General features: G+C 50.9%; 1 protein-coding gene across 1 annotated transcript; it reads right to left on the bottom strand.

Moving 5' to 3' along the window:
- Positions 1 to 3,926: 3,926 nt before the first annotated feature.
- On the bottom strand, positions 3,927 to 13,612 carry LRRN4 (leucine rich repeat neuronal 4). The gene is made up of 5 exons (XM_045981219.1): positions 13,546 to 13,612; positions 11,879 to 12,539; positions 10,521 to 10,725; positions 6,881 to 7,018; positions 3,927 to 5,290 (listed from the first exon to the last, which is right to left on the bottom strand). Exons 2-5 carry the CDS (start codon positions 12,528 to 12,530, stop codon positions 4,057 to 4,059), a joined length of 2,229 nt encoding a protein of 742 aa, XP_045837175.1. The 5' UTR covers positions 12,531 to 12,539; positions 13,546 to 13,612; the 3' UTR covers positions 3,927 to 4,056.
- Between the last annotated feature and the right edge of the window lie 5,902 nt (positions 13,613 to 19,514).

Raw genomic sequence — 19,514 nt, 5'->3', positions numbered from 1 at the left:
CCTTCAGTGCTGGTGGTCTGTTTCACATGCTGTGATCCTCACTGTTGAAGTTTTTTGACTCCTAAAGTCCATTCAAGTACATCACTTGCACTTGCATTGTAAAAATCATTTGTTTGGGACCATCTGACTTAAAGTCCTTACTCTCACTCCACCATCCTGTTTGGAAGGGTGGGAGACACAGAGAGAGGGATGAGGAAGACGATGGCTGTTGCTGGTTGCTTCCTCTTAACTGTGGAAGCCTCTTGCTGCCCACTGTCCCAGGTGTCCTATGGAATTGTGCAGTGAGCTTATCTAAGATGTGTTATATTAAGCTGTGTTAAACTAAGACGCAAAGTTGTAAGCAAAATATATGCCTTTTGGTAGTGGCATCCTGGGATCAGCGTGCCCCTCTGTTGCATTCATCCTGGCTTCCTTCTTCCCAGGCTTGAAATGCACTGAAGCCTGCAGCCAGGGACAGTGTCACTGAATCCGATGGAGGGTGTATGAGTGAAAAGGAGGATAACCTGTGGCTGGCCATTCTCCCCTTCTGGAACCCCTGTGTAGTCTCATAGCTTGGGTGGCGGTTAGGCTGGAGGTGGAATTCCTACCCAAGAGGCACATTGAACACATCTTGGCACCAGTAAAGTGGGAGCACAAAGATGTTTTAAAATGAGGGAAGAGAAGTCGAGATAAAGTAATTATGGGAAAAAATTGGGATTTTGTACTTCGTTATGTTTATTTCCTGGTTCAGTGTTGATGCTATTTGGAGTTACTCATGTCTTGGGCTCATAGTCTCTTTAGTATGAAGGTCTTAATCTGGCTCTGGTTAATAAACCTCAACCCTTAGAAAAATGGTACAAGTTTCTTGAGGGTTTTGGATATTGGACTATTATACAATGTGAATTCTGCTAGTTTACAAAACACTGGAACTGTATTAGGCATGTTTGAGTGTATATTCATATGGAGCCAAGCACAACAAATTCATTTTGGTGCCTCCATATAATGGATTCAATCCTGATAGTAAATTTAAAAAGGCATTGAGATGATTATTTGTCTGAAGTCTATGGTAGTCACATTTTTGGCTTTTGCTTTCCAGTTCTTAATAAGGAGCTGGTAGGTATCTTAAAAGATTGCTTAGTCCAATTCTCTTGGTTACATATCTGATGAAACTTGGGATCCATCTTAGAATTTTAGAAAGCCTTTTCAAAACTTCAGACACCTATTGAGGGGAGATTTGGGTGTATTGAGTTTCTGCAGCATGGTTTTTGTGCCTTAGCACATTTTGGAAGCAAGATATGTAGGAATCAAACTTGATTTTTGTTTTTTTTTTTAAATTAAAGATTTTATTTTATTAGAGAACAAGCAGGGGGGAGGGGCAGAAGCAGACTCCCCACTGAGCAGGGAACCAGACACAAGGTTCAGTGCCAGGACCCTGGGATCATGACGTGAGCCAAAGGCAAACACTTAACTAGCTGAGCCTCCCAGGTGCCCAAACTTGATTTTTTTTTTCAAGATTTTATTTATTAGAGCATGAGCCTGGGGTGGCAGGGAGGGAGGGAGAGGGAGAAGCAGCCTCTCTGCTGAGCAGGGAACCTGACCTGAGCCTGGATGCCAGGACCCTGAGATCATGACCTGAGCCAAAGGCAGACACTTAACCAACTGAGCCACCCAGGTGCCCATACTTGATTTTTATTTTTTAAACAGAAATAAATGCTGTTTGGGATTGAATTGTGTCTCCCTAAAAGATAATGTTCAGGGGCGCCTGGGTGGCTCAGTGGGTTAAAGCCTCTGCCTTCAGTTCAGGTCATGATCTCGGGGTCCTGGGATTGAGCCCCGCATCAGGCTCTCTGCTCCGCAGGGAGCCTGCTTCCTCCTCTCTCTCTGCCTGCCTCTCTGCCTAGTTGTGATTTCTCTCTGTTAAATAAATAAAATATTAAAAAAAAAAAAGATAATGTTCAAGTTCTAAGCCCTGGTACTTGTGAATGTGACCTTACTTAGAAATGGGATCTTGGCAGATGTAATCATGTTAGGACGAAGTCCTACTGGATTTGTGTGGGCCATAATCTAATGCCTGTTGTCCTTATAAGAAGACAGAAGTTTGGAGGGTATGTGCTATGGTGAGCGCTGTGAAATGTTTAAGCCTGATGATTCACAGACCTGTACCCCTGGGGCACATAATACATTATATGTTAATAAAAATAATTTTAAAAAGAGAAGTTAGACTTCTGGGTATATCCTGGAAGGAAATGAAATCATCTTGAAGGTATGCACTCTATGTTCACTGCAGCATTATTTATAATAGCCAAGACATAGAAGGAACCCAAGTGTCAATGGATGAATGGATAAAATGTGGTATAAATACATAGAGACACAGAATGATGATTATTCAGCCATAAAAATGGAAACCCTGCCATTTGCAACAACGTAGATGGAACTTGAGGGCATTATACCAAAGTGAGATAAGGCAGAGTAGGACAAATTCTGAATGATTCCACTTATATGTGAAATCTTAAAAACAAAAAACAAAAAACCCAACTCCTAGAAACAGCAGTAGATTGGTGGTTCATAGGGGTGGGAGACAATGGGTGAATATGGTCAAAGGGTACAAACTTCCAGTTATGAGTAAGTTCTGGAAATGATAATGATCCCCAGAAGACAGCACGATGATTATAGTTAATAATGTATACCTGAAATTGCTTAGAAAGTAGGTCTTCAAAGTTCTTAACACACACAAAAAGGTACCCATGTGAAGTGAAGGGAACCTTTTTATAATCATTTCCCAATATACACATGTATCAAATCAGGTTGCACACCATGAACTTAAAGTTATATGTCAGTTTTATCTCTGTAAAGATGGGGGGAGAAGTATTTTTTTAAAAGAGGGAAATTTGGACGCAAAGAATGCCATAAGACAATGAAGGCATCGATTGGATTTATTTGCAAACCAAGGAGCACCCAGGACAGCTAGCATCCAGAACAGGCATGGAACAGTTCTGAGTCTCCAGAAGAAACCACTCCTGCTGATGCCTTGGTTGTGGTTTTCTGGCCTGAACCGTAAGAACAGATTTCTGTAGTTTTAACCCACCTAGTTTGTGGTAATTGTTCCAGTAGTCACAGAAAAGTGAAATAAATACTAACTTAGAAAATTAAAGCCTAGAAGTAATGAACCACATTGTAATTTTATAAAAAATGCTTTTTGAACATTGGTATACAAGTGAAAAGAGCTGTTGAAAGGTGTTGCCCACACTCCAAATAGAAATCATGAAGGCACTGTTTGATGCAATGGAGAGCAAATGCTTTGGCTTCTAGCTAGAGCCTTGACATTTTTTTTTTGTTCATCTCTTCTCTTAAAAGACCAAATCCTGGAAGTGACCTTATTGCGCTTTCTTAAGAAAAGGAGTAAGTAATTTCTTTGACCACTTACACTATGGAGAAGTCCAGTAGACAATGACTTTAAAAAGGACAGATTATCCTTGTGTTTCACAGAGGTTCCCAGAAGACTGCAGTTTTAACTACAAAGCTAAAAGCACATTTTTTGCCAAGAGACGCAATAAACCCCAGGCAGCCTCAGGAAACATAACCAGTTCTCCCTTACCCCAGTTCTCAGATTAAGAATCCAGGGGAGTTGATTCCTTGAATACCACCTGCTTTAGCCAGAAGCTTGACCAGAGGGAACGTCTCTGAAATGACTTGAGGATGTCACTTCCAGAATGGCAAAAGAGACTGAATTGTGTGAACTGTTTTATCTCTTCCTACTTACACACCCAGTCTATTTGACTGGACACCAAGGGGCACTGGCTGCTGAAAAACACAAATAACACACAAGGCTGTGCTGTGGCAACAGGAGTGGTCTGGTGTGAACTGTAACGTTTCTGGGCACAGAGAAGGCGGCAGGGAAAGCAGTGGTTCCTCGGACAGAGAAACTGCATGGTAAGTTCCCGTTGTGCCTCAAGAGTGCTGGCTTCACAGAAATTCAGAGGCATTCTGAGCTGACAGGGTCCTCCTCTTTGACCCTCTGTCTCTTTTCTAAACACGGGCGGCCAGTTCCTAATCTCCAGTGGAGGAGGGGGCGCGGAGCTAACTGAGCGTCTGGAGCTTCAGCGGGTAGTCGAAGGCTGGGTTTTTGTAGGCCACCAGGTGCGTGTCATAGCGCTGCAGGTGTGCCGTCTGGCTGCGGCGGCACAGACACGCGGCCAGCAGCAGGGTGGTGACGAGCAGCAGGCCACAGGCAGCACACAGCCCCGAGAAGACGAGCACGAAACTGGGCTTGGTGGTGAAGGCGGTGCACGCCCGCATCCAGCCCGAGGCCTGCGGCTGGCTCAGGCCCGCGTGGTTGGCGGCCAGGACACACACGCGGTACGTGGTGCCGGGCGAGAGCCCGTACAGGGGGTGCTGCCGGGCCGTGGCATAGATGTCCGCCACCACTGTCACCGACTGGTTTCCCGTCCAGCCCTCGGGAGAGTAGCGGATCTGGTAGCTGCGTACCACCGAGTTGGGGGCGCACCAGTGCACAAGGGCCGATGTGTCGGTGGTCTCGGTCACTGCCTGCAGCCTGGGGGGGTCCGGGAGGGTGTCCTCCCCGCTGAGCCCAGGGCACCGACACCGCGAGCGCCTTTGCAGCTCTGCGCACGGGGTCTGCAGGTGCTTGCAGGGGTGGTAATCACAGGGGACATCCTGGGGAGGAGCTCCCACCTCCTCCTTCAGCCCCTCCTCCTCCTCACTGGAGTCGTCTAACAGCAAGACTGGAATCGCGCCCTCAGAAGGACTCGGGTGGGGCACCTGCAGGGTGGCCTGTGCCCTGTAGTTGGGCTGGGGCGTCCGCACCGGGCTCCAGGGGGTAGGGAAGAGCCCAGGGTGTTTGCCGGCGGAGGGGGTGAAAGCAGCTGAGACGGGAGGCGCATGGACCAGCATGTCAGCGTGCTCTCGGTGCTCTGCCCCAGCTGTGCTTGCAGTCCTGCGCAGAGCGCTGGAGGTGCTAGAATCTGCTGTGGAGATGGCCGTGGAGGAGGTGGTCCCCACCTTGATGCCTCTGTGGGACCATGCGGTTTGTGTGGCAGAATCCGTGGGAAAGGAGGGGGGCTTGGTGACACTCTGTCCAGTTTCCACAGGTCGAGTGGAGGGGGCTGTGCTCCATGGGGTGGTGAGACCCTGTGTAGATGGTTGGTGGGTGAAGGAAACAGCCTGGGGCGAGCTGGAATTGAGGGTGGTGCTTTGGTTCAGATGGCACACAGTGGGCAGCTGGGACAGCGAAAGAGGGGCTGAGAAGATGTCTCGGGATCCTGAAGCAGGTACACACACAGTGTCTGCTGCCCTAGAGGGGAGACCAACCAGTTAGAAGGTGTTTGAGTCCTCAGTGCAGACAGTCCCTCTCATCAAACCCAAACAACATGTCTTCTAGGTCCCACCGGCCACACACTCTCCATCCTTCACTTCCCTGACCCCTAGGGCAACCAGCGGAGTAGGCTTCCCTCATCATTTCCATGGGGCAGAGAAAGAAACAGAAGCTCAGCAAAAGCAACTAACTGGGATGCCTGGGTGGCTCAGTGGGTTAAACCTCTGCCTTTGGCTCAGGTCATGGTCTCAGGGTCCTGGGATCGAGTCCCATGTTGTGCTCTCTGCTCAGCGGGGAGCCTGCTTCCCCCTCTCTCTGCCTGTCTCTCTGCCTATTTGTGATCTCTCTGTTAAATAAATAAATAAAATCTTAAAAAAAAAAAAAAAAAAAAGGAACTAACTGCCCAAGATAGCAAGTGGCAGAACCTAAACCCAGGGCAGGTTTGTGAACAGTGGTTCTGATTCTCCAAGTGTAGTCTGCCATTTTGTAGTCACCTATCTACTTCCGGGCTGAGTACTAGTAATAATACTCATACCAGCTAACGTTTTCTGAGTTCTTGCCATATGCCAGTGACTACTGTTAGCACTTTACTGTAGCAACTAATTTAATCTTTATAGCCTTATGGGGTAGCCACTATTCTCCTGATTTTATGATGGGGAACAGAGGCACAGAGAGGTTCAGTAATGCAGCCAAAATCAACAGTAGTAAGTGGTGTGCAGAGGCTACACCCTCAGCCTTTCATTAATACTGTAATGAGACCCTTCCCTGCAAAGGGCTTGGGTCCTTATCTTTGGAGATAACATGAGGGGGTGAGGGGTAGACTGATCCCCACTTCACAGCTGGGTTTGGGTGGGACATTAAAAAAAAAAACACAGGATGGAGGTTGGTGTCTCCTAAAGTGAGCTAGAGGGGCTGGTGGAGCTGGTTTGAGGGTACTCATGACCAGGGGTGTCCCCAGCCAGCCCCCATGGTCTCCTGGTAGCCAGCCTGAGCATGGCCCCCACGGCAAAAACAGCTCTTCTAGCCAAGAGTCAATGGGAAGTCCTTCTTTTCCCCTGTCCCACAAGAGCTCTGTAAGCCCACTGGCCTTGGACTGAATGATTCAGGGGACCAGACTGCATCTTGGGGACTCACTAGTGGGGCCCAGTAGTTAAGAGCACCATTTTGAAGGGAGAGAGATCCTGCCTCCTCCACCCAACTGCTGCATGAACCCAAGCAAGCACTTCGTCTGTTTGGGCCCCAAACCACTGGTCAGTAAAATGGAACACAGATAAGCCTGTCTTGGCAGAGACAATCCAGTTGACTTGGCCCATATTCCCCACTACAGGACACAAACCTCCACTACATTACCCAGCCTCCCCTGTAGTAGGTGTGGCCTGTGACCAGCATCTGGCCAATGAGATGCAAGTGGAGGTGAGAAGCCCCACCTCCTGTCTTGACCAATTAAAACCATCCTCTCTGGTCCTCCATGCTCTCTCTGCCACGCTGCCAACCTGCTCAAGAAGGGCAGGCCATAAGCTGTGAGAATTTCGGCTCACCTCTTAGACATCTGCTTTGTAAATGTTTTACCTGCTTAGGACAGTCCTCTTTGCATCCCTGAGGAGCCAGGACAATTCACAGCTGCAAATGAGGGGGTTGCCAAAGAGGCTGATGGAGAGGACTTGGGAGGAATGCAGACTCCAAGGAGGGAAAGAACTCAAGTTACAGCTGAAACATTAAAAAAAAAAAAAAAAAAAAAATCAAGTCAGGCTTTAAAAACCTAGTCAAAACTATTGCAAGAGAGTCATGGTGGTGTCATTGCAAAACCATTCTGTTAGGGCTCAAAGGATACCACTTTGGACGAAACTCCTTAATGACCTTGGACTACATTTTTTTTTTTTTTTTTTTTGTCATCTGTAAAGCAGAGATACCAACCAACTCAGTCACTCTCACCCCTCCTATCAAATGGAGACAGTATTCCCCTGCCCATGTGTTATATCGCCAAGAGTCTATGACAATGAGACCATTTATAAGTGTACATCTCTACCCGAAAGTAAGACATTGCTATTATAGACCAGTCACAAGACATGGCAAAATCTCTTAATGAGAACGCTCTGGAATATGGGCTGTTGCAGTTGAGCTGTTGCTGATGGTACTCAACACTAGTCCTTTGAAAGATGCTTCGCTGGAGTCTATCAAGCTCTTGCTGAGTAGAAATTTCCCCAAAACTTAGTAGCTTAAAACAACAAATATCTGTTCTTTCTCCTGATTCTGTGGTTCTTGGGGTCCGAACCAGCTCAGCTGCGGCTGGAAGATCTAGGATAGCCTCACATATATGAAGCCTCAACTAGGTTTGTTGGGGCCTCTCTCCATATACTCCTCATCATTCAAGAGGCTAGCCCAGCCTAGTGGTGGGGGGGTGTGAGGGAGGCGGGCTCCCAGGTGGGCTTCCCAGGAAGGGAAAAGCTCCAATCCTCAACTGCTTTCAAGCCTCTGCTTGGGTCACTTTTGCTAATGTCCCACTTGCCTAAGCAAATCACATGGTCAAGTGCAGCTTCAAGAGGCGGAGGATAGACTCCAGTTCTTGATGGGAGGAGCTGCCAGTCACATTGCAAAGGGGTGTGTCCACATGGAAATGTAAAGCACATATATGAATATATACATATATGCATGCTTGCTTTCAGCCGATTTCACAGAGCCAGAGTGGAAATCTTAGAATCAGAGATTACTTAGCACTCCAGCATCCCAAGGAAATATTTTTCATTTTGCCTGAAGGGGGAGAGGGGAAAAGGATTGTCATCTTTTTGAGCAGGTAAGGTTGCCCAGGGCTTTACAGTCATTATCTGTTACCTCATTATGACAATTCAGTGAGAGAATGATATATTGCTCATTTTACAGATAAGGAAAATGAGTCCTTTCCTTATCCGGCGGCCCTTTCTGCCACCAGTGCAGCTTGCATGCGATGAAATCAATTCGAATCACCACCTACATGGAGGTACGGGAGGGCCTGGCTCACATCCTGGTGTGGGTCACATTGTAAATTACAGAGCCCTAGTGTGAAAGAAGATTCATTTGCTCTCCTAAATAACCTCTTTTCAATTTTTTTTTTTTTTTAGATCACAAGTAGGAAGAGAGGCAGGCGGGATAGAGGGGAAGCAGGCTCCCCACTGAGCAGAGAGCTCGATGTGGGACTTGATCCCAGGACCCTGGGATCATGACCTAAGCCAAAGGCAGAGGCTTTAACCCACTGAGCCACCCAGGTGCCCCCCCCCCGCCTTTTAAGATTTTATTTATTTATTTGGCATAGAGAGAGAGAACAAGCAGGGGGAGCAGCAGGGAGCGGGAGAGGCAGACTCCTCGCTGAGCAGAGAGCCCAACATGGGGTTCAATCCCAGGAAGCTGGGATCATGACCTGAGCCAGAGGCAGATTCTTAACCCACTGAGCTACTCAGGTGCCCCCTCTTTTCACTTCTTTGCTGAACTATTGCCCCTCCCTCCTGCATGTCAGAGGGGACTGTGGAAGGCTTTGGGAACACTGGGTGGGCAGAGCAGCCAGGAAGGTGGCCATCCCCTCACCGGTGGGAGGTGACCATGCCAGGGCACCCAATATGACTCAGTATTTAACACAGGCCCCCCAGGGAAGGCTGAGGGTGAGCTAAGGAGAGCAGAGATAGGCCAGGCTAGAAGGGGGGAGAGGGTCCAGCGGGGCAGATGGAGACATTTGAGAGCACCAAGAAAGCAAGTGGCTGGCTCCCCCCGCCCCACGCACTGGAACACAGGTGTTACAGTGGGGGTGGGGGAGCCTGAGATGAGCCAGAAGGGATTAAACCTCCTCCTTCAGGCCACAGAAGGCACTGCACGGTTTTCATTTGGCAGGAGACTCAATCAGATTATGATTTAGACAGACCTCTTGGCTGAATGTGGTGACTGGATGGTAAGTGTTCTTACCCTGGGGTCTGTGGAGGCGGCGTGTTGTGACCAGGGATGGGGTCAGAATTTGAGCTGGGGCAGCGTGGCTCCAAATCTGATACCTTCCATACGAGTCAGAGGCTCAGAAGAGGAGTCGGAGCCCAAAAGGCTAATTTCCCTCTCACCACCATCACCACCACCACCATCATCATCACGATTACCCTCACTGTCCCCAGTTCACCATCATTACCAACAACATCACCGTCACGGCCATCATCCCCATCACCTTCTTCACCACCACCGTATCATCTTCACGAACAGTACAGCGTGTACCGTAATATGTCAGGCACTGAGCTAAGTGCTCTGTGTGTTCTGTTGCCTTTGTTCTCACGCCAAACCCCAAAGTGAATACTTGGGTTATGGCTGGTGCTAACAGAGAAAAGAGAAAAGTGGCTACTTTGAAAGTGATGAGGGGCAAAGGTGCTTCACGGGTCCAGATGTGGGCCCCCAGGAAAGGAGGTGGTCTGGGCTCACCTCCAAAGGTATGCTGCCCTTCCAGAAGTCAGGTCAGGAGGGTGAGTACAGTGACACTTTGGACAGCTAGGCCTGAAAGGACACACCCTGGGTCCCAACTGCAAGTAGGACCCTTCTATCCTCTCACCTTTCCTCCCTAGACCCATTCAAACCTCGGAAGGGCTGAACTGCATAAACGCCTGCAGGTGGGTGGGGGAAAGCAGGTGGATCCAGTAACAGAGAAGACCCTGATGCCTCCTGCCCTCTTCCCACAGCAAGTTTCTCAGCCTGGGCTTAAAGAAAACTTGACACGCATGAGAGTTTGGAGTTTTACTCTTACTCTGTATATGTGCTGCTGAAGCGAGCGCTGGAGTTTTACTCTTACTCTGGACAAGACTGAGTTGCATGGTTATTAGGACAATGGACTATCTGGTACCCGACCGAGACATCACCCAAAGGAGGAGGAAGAACAGAAATCCAGGGAGGATGCAAAGGAGAAGAGGGAGAGGAATGAAGGTCTGGTTAGCGCTATAAATGGTTACATGTGTTCAATTTAGTGTAATGGGCAGAAATCAGTGACGGGATTCACATGTGTCTTAGAAACACTTCTGAGGAGGTGCCTGGGTGGCTCAGTGGGTTAAGCCTCTGCTTTTGTACCAAGTCATGATATCAGGGTCCTGGGATCGAGCCCCGAATCAGGCTCTCTGCTCAGCAGGGAACCTGCTTCCTCCTTTCTCTCTGCCTACTTGTGATCTCCGTCTGTCAAATAAATAAATAAAATGTTTAAAGAAAGAAAGAAAATACTTACTTCTGGAACAGAAGGAGCTGTAGGCGAGGAGTGTCTTGGAAGAGCTGTGTGTGGACAGAAGTCAGTGCGGACGAGTCTTGACAATCCAGCTGCTGCAGGTTGGGGGTCATCTTGAAAACGGCCCCCTCCAGGATCCGCAGCCTGGGCATCTTCCTCAGGTGGAGAGATGTGAGCTTCGGCAGGTCTCTGATCCACCCTGACCGAACTGAAATACAGAGGGGGAAACTGCCCACTACCCAGGAAGGCACAAACCCGTGAGGCCAGCACAGCATTAAGGAAAGAAGGAGACGGACAAGGTGAGTCATAAAGGTCATTGTTGAGCATGGAAAATTAACAGTTTTGGGAATCTCAGAAGCATAGACCATTTCAGTTGGAAGAGCCCTCAGAGACTCACTAGCCTGCCTGCCTGCCTTCCTTCCAGCCCTGGGGCAGCTAAAGCCAGAGAGGAGGAGGACAGGCCCAGGGCCACACAGCTGGGGAGGGATGGCATGAAGACTTGAACCCAGGACACTGTCTCCAAGGCCGCTGTTGCCCATCCTCTTGTTAAACTTCACAGGGAAATACCCCAGACTTCACTCTGATGGCTACCAGAAGTAGGGATTATTTTGAGAGCAGTAAGGAAGGAGGAGAGGAGGAGCAAGGTTGGATGAGGCCCAGAAACCTAATTTTGTGGCTCTCCTAACAAATGGAGAATGTGCCACTTTCCCTGTTTTCCATTCTCTCTTTTTTTCTGTCCGCGGTGGAATAGGTGATTATAGGCATATATAGTGTTGTTGTTTTAAAATAAAACCACCCTTGTGAATCAGTCAAAACATGCCAAGTACATATGTCTTGTTTGAAGATTCAACATTCACAGAAACCACTTGAGCCAAACCAAGTGGAAAGATCAACGAATTCACGCTCAGGTTAACTGCGTGTTTGGTGCTAACTTCATTCATTACTCAGCCTCCAAGCGATCCCACTTCCCCATTCTACACGCATTTGTCAGCTCCCCTGGGTAGCAGTAGAACAGAGTGGCTAAGGTTGGGCTCTGGGCCCGAATTCCCGGACTCAGAGTTGGAGTCACCACTTACACCGCGGGCCGCTCATTCCCCTGTCCGCGCCTTGGTTCCCTCCTAAGGAAAGCGGAGATCCCTCCTAACAGTCCCCATCTCTCGGGCCTCCAGAAGTTAACCACTCTGTGCCCTTCGAACCAGGCTGTTGGGCTCTGCAAATCGAGGTGGCGCCCTTTCTGAGCCGCAAGGGGAGCTCGGTGCCCTGGTCGCCGCCCCACCCCCCACCCCGGAGGAAGTTCAAGGCCCCGCCCCGAGAGCACCTGCCCACCCCGGCTCCGAACTCCGGGCGCCACCCGGACTCACCGCGCTCCAGGAACGTGCCGCTGAGGTCTAGGACCTCGAGCGCGCCGCCGGCTCCCGCGAAGGCCCCGTCGGCGATGCCCGCCCCAGGGTCGCGCCCCAGCGCGGTGCCGGAGAGGTTGAGGAGGCGCAGCGCCGGGAGGCAGGCGAAGGCCCCGGGCTGCAGCGCCTGCAGCGGGTTCCCGGCGAGCGCTAGCGAGCGGAGGCCGGGCAGCGCGGGCCCGGCGCACGGCGGCAGCGTGGCCAGCCGGTTGTAGCTGAGGTCCAGCGTGTGCAGCGCCGCCGGCCCGCCAGGGCCCCAGCGCAGCGCGGCGATGCGGTTGTGGCGCAGAGTCAGCGCCTGCAGCCGCGGCAGGGCGCCGAGCTCGCCGGCGCTCAGGGCGCAGAGCAGGTTGTGGCTGGCGTCTAGGCTGCGCAGCGCGGGCGGCAGGCAGTCGGGCAGGCGCTCCAGGCTGCGGTTCGCCAGGGTGAAGGTCGAGGCTCCCGCGGCGGGCAGCCCCTCGCAGGGCGAGACCGTGGCGTTGGCTGCCCCGCTCTCCCGGGAGTCCTGCCGAGTCAGCCGGAAAAGAGGGCCCCTCTCCTGGGGAGGCCCTGCCCAGCAGGGGCTCAGCGCCCTGGGCAGCAGCAGCTGCAGGAGCAGCAGGGCCCACCACATGGTGCGTGGCTGCGGAGAGAACAGCGGGACAGTCCCTTCAATGCGCAGAAACCCCGAACGAACGGGCAGACGTGGCGCTCTACCCTCCCGCTCTGCGGAGAAGCAAAAGGGCTGGCTGTTCCCTGAAGGACTGGGCAGGGATGAGGGGGAGTTTCTGTGGCACCTCGTGCGCTTCCCGCTCCCAGATGCCTTTCCCTCGAATTCACTTGTGGCTTAGCATCCACAAGTGACTTGTTGCAGAAGGCGTCCTACGTCCCCTCGGCCCTGAACTTCCAAGTAACCACCTCCCTTGTCCCCATTGTATGAGCTTCTCTGGAGGGAAGAGACTGTGTCCTATATTGCCGTAAACTTTCCCCAGGTGCCCAGATGCTGCTCCAGAAACGTCTATTAATAATGAGCCGGTGAAAGACCTCAGGAGAAGCTCTGCTGGAACAGGAACATGGGGCTTACGGAAGATTTTGTGAATTCTAATAAAACTCAATTGCCTCAGTTTTTCCCCTTAGAACGAAGGGCCCAGCCACAAGTGCGTCGGATTTGCCTTTGACCTGGTTTGCAGGTCATGGTTTAAAATGAGTTCTGACAGCAGAACTTTCTCTTCAGAGAAAGGGCTCTTTCTTGAGATGGTACTCAGAGTTGCCTTTTGGGAGGAAAAGAGCCCCCAGAAAGCTGGGAGGCTTGGGAACCTGGATTCAACGGTCATAGCAACGAAAGCCAGAGGCCCTGAGCTCAGCCTGGCCCTGAAGGGGTGGGTGAAGCCTTCTGGGTGTGGAGTTTCTAGAGTCCTCAGAATTTCTTAGGGCAGTTGGGAGATCAGGTAGGGGTAGATCAAAAACCCCTTCACATGGCCCCATCTCTGCAGGTGTGTATCCTCTACCACTGTCTCTGCGACCTCCAGGTTTCTGAGCAACCACCCAGGGGAGGGGCTTCTCTCTTGCTAGTTGGGGGTCCAGGCAATGAGAAGGATCCTGGAAACTGGGGCCAGGAGTCCATGCGTCTGGCAATATGTCATACTTACCCTAAGCTGTCCTTTTGGAGTGTGGCACCCCTTTGCGGTCCTCTATCTTATAGATTCCAGAGGTCCGTGACTTAGACAGCAGCTCTGCTCTGAATTCCAGAGAGAGGCCTGTTTCCCAGGTACCCCTGCTCCGGGCCCCACCCACTGAGAGGGCCTGAGATACTCCAGTCCCTGCAGCTCCTCCTTCCCCACCAAGACTGTGGTTCTTAGCCAACACTCTCAAGGCCTGTTTCCCTCCTCCCCTGAGCTGGGCCTGGGCCTGCCCCTTTTTAGGCCTGGCACTTCCTTCCCGCCCTCCCCCATCTTTACCTTTCCCTACACAGCCTTTTCAGAGCCTGACAAAGGGAGGGAGGCAGCTCTCCCTGGCCAAGGAGAGGGTGCTAAGGGGTGCAGTGAGGGAGAGGAATCTGATCTTCCTGCCCCAACACAGCTCATGAAAACCCCTCAAAGTAGAACCCCCAAGGGGAAACTCCACTGGGGCCGCCCCTCCCTCTCCGGGAGCTTTGCTGCCCTCTACACTTCATCTGGTTGACCTCTTCATTCTTCCAAGCAGTGAGATCAAGAACCATGGGCTCTAAAGGCAGAGAAATCCTGCAACTAAACCAGATCAGGCGTTCCCAGGAATGGTTAGATTGGTTTCTCTGGGCCCCAGTTTGGTGACAGCGTGGGTGTGCGTTTCTCTGTTTATCTTGTGAAGAGAAATAAAGATGGCAGAAATGCAAAAGAAGGTTGCTGCCCCATGCATGGCTGGGGCGATTGATACTGGCTACCAAGAGGTCTCCCAGGCTACCCAGGTCTCCCCAAAGCTGTGCTGTTGTTAAATATGCTTTGTTTAGTGCAGACAGAGCCCTCCTCCCCCAGAGATCCAAGATGGGTCATTTTGTCTGAGAGCCTTTGAGCTCCATCCCCCATCTCTTTTTCTGACCTCCCTCCTTACACCTCCTACCCCCCCAACCCCCGCCCCAGCCGGTGGTTAATCATCCCCAGCATTGTGTACACAGACAAGGACCAGAACTTCATGGATCTTTCCTCCTGTCAGTCCTTATCTGAGCAGCCCTGAGGAACTCCAGGACACCTCGGAAACTGGCATGTTGTGTTAATTGGATAATTGCAAGTCCCCTGGGATCTCCTTTGACGCCTTCTCTACTGAAAGCCTCAAAATATCAGCCTAAGTGCCAGCCTGGGCCTTGCTGCTCAGAATTCCTTCATCTGCCCTAGGTGGGGGCGGGGAGAGGCCTGTTCTATCCAAACCTGTCTGAGGCAATGCAAGTCCAGGGTCCAGGCCCCTGAGCCCCTCCCTGCCAACCTCTGTCAGTCAACCTCTCAGTCAGACAGGTCAACCCTCTAGGCCAGGAGGGGTTTGGGGAGCACAGGCAAGGCTCTCAGATGAGGGGGCTCAAACTGAATGAAACAGAGACCCTGAAGAGAAAGGAAGCTGCCCCCCCCCACCACCATGTAAGCCTATAAAAGAGGATCCCAGGGAGCAATGCTGGGTCCTCCTCTGCACACCAGTGGGGCAAGGGGGCTGAGGAACCCCACTGAGGTCATTTCCCTGTACTTGCCCAGAACCCCAGGCTTTCTGAGCCAACGTCTTGTCCCTGCTGCTTGCTGGCTAGCCCATGGTGGCAAAGGCCTGGCCTGGGCAGGATGACTTGATGTCTGAGCTCGGCCATCTGGTTTGCTCTTGTCATAGCCAACTCAAGCAGATACACCCTTGGTGGGCTGCCCAGTTGGGATTTTTGAGCTGGGGAGGCTCAAAGTGGTTGACTCTTCATGGCAGAGTTTGCTTCCTGGTCTTGCCCAGGTGGCCAGTTGGCTTTGCCCCAGTGGGTACACTCAGCATGTCACCACAGCCACCTTTTAAAAATCCGGCATCTAAAAAATGCCATGTGCATGTACTATTATTCCCATGGTACAGATAAGGAAACTGAGGTTCACAGGCACTGCCTAGGTTCTGGAGCACACAACTAGCTAGTCCGCCTGGCTTAACCACAGCTTTATATCGCCTTCCATAGGCCTCAGCATTTGACCATGTAATATGCCCTGTAAGCACAAGAGAACATTTTCCAAATATTTAGATAGCCCCAAATCATGCAAGAAGCCAGGACGGTTGGGAAATTCCTTTTCATAGCTGAGCAACTCATTTTCAGAAGAAACAGAGCCAGCTTCTGGGCCAGGGCCCAGGATAGAGGCAGACTTCTGGCCAGGGCCTCTGGGTACCTCTCAGGATGCCCCGGCCTTCTTCTTCAACCCCTTCTCTTCTAGCACCTCTGGGATGTTGGGAAAAGATGACTGAAGAGTTCGTCCCCTCTGGACAAGGATGCTAAGGTCCCACGACAAAGTCCTGGGACCAACAAGTTTGCCATGCCACGCCAAATGCCACGCCATGTCCTGCCCTCCATCACTTTACCCAGGTGGCTCCCTCTGCCGAGATGCTCTCCGCCTTGACCACCTGACTCTCCATTTAAGCTTACTCTTCCATATCTACTGTGGGTTCTCTTGAGAGTTGACCTTGAAGGGCACCTGGGTGGCTGAGTCGGTTAAGTGTTTGCCTTTGGCTCAGGTCATGATCGCAGGGTCCTGGGATTGAGCCCCATGTAGGGGCTCCCTGCTCCGAGGGGAGTCTGCTTCTCCCTCTCCCTCAGTGCTTGCTCCATCTCTCTCTCTCTCTCTCTAATAAATAAATAAAATCTTCCAAAAAGAGAGAGAAAAGAGTTGACCTTGAGATAAGGACCTGGTGGCAGGTAGTTTATTTGGGAGGTGACCCCGAGGAGCATGGAGGGGAGCAGGAAGTGAGACAGGGGAGGGAAGGCACCGCAACTGTGTTAATGAGCAGCTCAGTCAATCCCACTGGGACCCCCTGAGAGATGTGGAGTGAAACACCCTCAGGAGGAAGTGGTGAGGAATTGGGGCTATTTACTCACTAGCTTCTGCTGCTTGTTGGCTCAAGGGTTCTTCCTGTGACTTTAAGTCCCTGACTCTTCTGGTTTGTCCTGAGCACGAGTTGAACAAATCTGATAGGAGTGGGCATCTACAACGTCAGCAACAGCACCCTCGTGATTTTGCCCAGGCAGGCCCTCCCTTGGTGGGCCTCTCCCGGGTGACCCAGGCTAACTGCCATCAGGTGGGTTGGCCAGTCTTCTTTAATATAGGCATTAAACTTCCCGAGACCTGAGCCACGTTGTTGTTCTCAGTAGCCCTAGTGCCCAGGGCTGAACCAGGCACTTGTGAGAAACATTGCACAAATGCATGGGAAGACTACTCAGCAAGTCACGGTGTCCTCCGCAGAGGCCAGGAGAGGATGGGGCAGGACTCCAAACAGTAAACACTGAATTCCCAGATCCCCCCAGCATCCCAGCATCAAAAGAGCTCAGGTGAGGGTGGACAAGGGGTCTGGTGGGTGGGATGGGGGTGGAGGGAGAGAATTGAGTCATCAAGATTTTTCCAGCCCAGATTCCCCACACTCTTATGGATTTGGGGAGGAAAGATCTCATGGAAATAGATCACAAGGTCAGAGTGTTAGTGAAACCAAAGCCTGCAGGGGGGGAAAAGAAAAAAGCCGGCAACTAATTACACACTTGGCCACACTTGTTTTCTGGACTTAGTTCAAAATCAGACGTGTGGATTCTTGGCCTTAAAAGTGCCTTTACAGGGGCGCCTGGGTGGCTCAGTGGTTTAAGTCTCTGCCTTCAGCTCAGGTCATGATCTCAGGATCCTGGGATCGAGCCCCGCATTGGGCTCTCTGCTCAGTGGGGAGCCTGTTTCTCCCTCTCTCTCTGCCTGCCTCTCTGCCTACTTGTGACCTCTCTCTCTTTCAAATAAATAGATTAAAAAAAAAGTGCCTTTACAACTTGTCTGGTCCCACTCTTCCCTGTCCATTTTAGAGGGAGGAAACTGGGCCGTAGGGAGGGCAATTAGCTTGTCTGAAGTCACAGGGGCGAATCCCAGCAATCTATTGAGAAGGAAGGGTGGCCTGATTCTCATTATTCTACACTGGGCTCTAGGCTCATTTGCATAGTGGACCAGGTCTCACCAGCCCTGGCATTAGAACTGTGGGTCTTTCCCCAAAGGTATGGCTAAGTGAATACACCTGATGAGTGTCAGGTTGCTAGGCAGAGTTTCTGGGCGTTCTGATCCTGCTCTCCCCCTTCCCATCCCCAGAACTCCAGAAATAAAGCCCATAATATACATTGGCCCTGAGATCCAGAATTGGTGCTTCCCTAGGGGTCCTGTCCAGCTCTGTTCACAGCTGCAGCAGCCTGGGATGGCCCGAGAGGGGCTGGTCTGGGCGGCAGGTGACTGTTCAGCCAGCCACCTTTGCCCCGCTTTCCAGATGTCAGAGGGCTCTGCAGAGGGCCCTTCCCCTGAGTGCTGGAGCCAGAATGTAAAAACCAACAAGCCAGAGGCTGCATTCTTCTCTGACAGCAGAGATAAGCTGGAGGAATGGGAGGGGGTTTGAGGGAGGAGTCGGTACCAGGTTATCGAGTCTCTGGGCAGCCAGCTCTCAGAGAATGGTATGCAGAAAAGAGGCCTTCAGTGGTAGGGACCAAGATGTCCGTGTGGACTCCGCTGACACGGCCCACCTGCCTATGAGGAAATGATCTTCAGGGAATAAAACAGTCATGGGTTGAGACTCATTGTATTTTCTTATTGAGGCAACCCTCAAGAGCAGTTAAGTTTTTAGCACAATGACTTGTAGAATGCTTAGAATTAAAAAATATATATATCATTTGCGATTCCATGAAAATCCACAGTGGTAAAACCCCACCTGAAATGAGAGGTCAGACTTGAATCTGCCACTTTATTTGGCAGGTAGCACATGGCACAAGACAGTGCATGGGCTTTATTATAAAACGCATTCTGGGGGCGCCTGGGTGGCTCAGTGGTTTAAGCTGCTGCCTTCGGCTCAGGTCATGATCTCAGGGTCCTGGGATCGAGTCCCGCATTGGGCTCTCTGCTCGGCAGGGAGCCTGCTTCCCTCTCACTCTCTCTGCCTACTTGTGATCTCTCTCTGTCAAATAAATAAATAAAATCTTAAAAAAAAAAAACAAAAAAACGCATTCTGGAATTTACTACAACCTGAGACAGCCCATGAGGGGAAAGATCCTGAAACTGGGACAAGATACCGGGTTGGCATTTGAATGCTGCTACTTTTTAAAATTGGGTACAGTATCTGTACTCTGGAGCTTCTATCTCCTATTTTTCATCTATAAAGTCAACAGACGGGTTCAGCTACTGAGCACGCCCCAGGTGCTCAGTGTGTGAACTGGGGACTCAGAGATGAATGGGACCTGGACTAGAAGGGGCAGTTCTCAGGCTAGGACGGGCGGAAGACAGAGAAGAGCCACCGACAACGTGAGCATGCTATCTTGTCCCGAGAGGCTGAGATGCAAGCTCTGGCCTAGGCTGACTAAGTGTCTAGCTTGTTCTCTGCTGAACCTCAGCACCTGGCAGTGCCTGGATGCAACACGCGTTTTTAAGAAATATTTACTGAGTGAATGAGTGTTTGTTAACTGTGTTCTCCTCTTCTTTGGTTTCCGATCAGCTGTATTTCCTTATTCAGGATTTTGCCCAGAGCAGCGACGGTTTGCCTGCGTATTTATTTAGATTTTTAGTCCGTTGAAGAAAATCCTTCCCAAAGCAAAAGCGTTCAAGTTAATCTTGCAGAGCTTGGGTGGTGTTTATTCCCCATTGCCGCAGCGACCTGCACACACAGTTGGACTTTGTGGAAAGGGAAAATGCCTGCTGTCCAATGAGCGTATGGGCATGCGCTACTTACCGTGGAAATGCGAATTCAAACCGCAGTGAAATACAGCTGTGCACCTGTCAGAAGGGCCAAAGTTAAAAAGACAGACCGTACCAAGTTTTGGGAAGGGTGTGGAGCAACTACAGGGCTGGTGGGAGTGTCAAATGGTACAGCTACTTTGGAAAACTGTCCGTTTTGATGACTGCTAAGCGTACGTCTGTGT

The sequence above is a fragment of the Meles meles genome, chromosome 16 (assembly GCF_922984935.1).
Source record: "Meles meles chromosome 16, mMelMel3.1 paternal haplotype, whole genome shotgun sequence".
Lineage (NCBI taxonomy): Eukaryota > Metazoa > Chordata > Mammalia > Carnivora > Mustelidae > Meles > Meles meles.
Note: the sequence above shows the minus strand (reverse complement) of the source record. Positions and strands in the feature narration are given on the sequence as shown.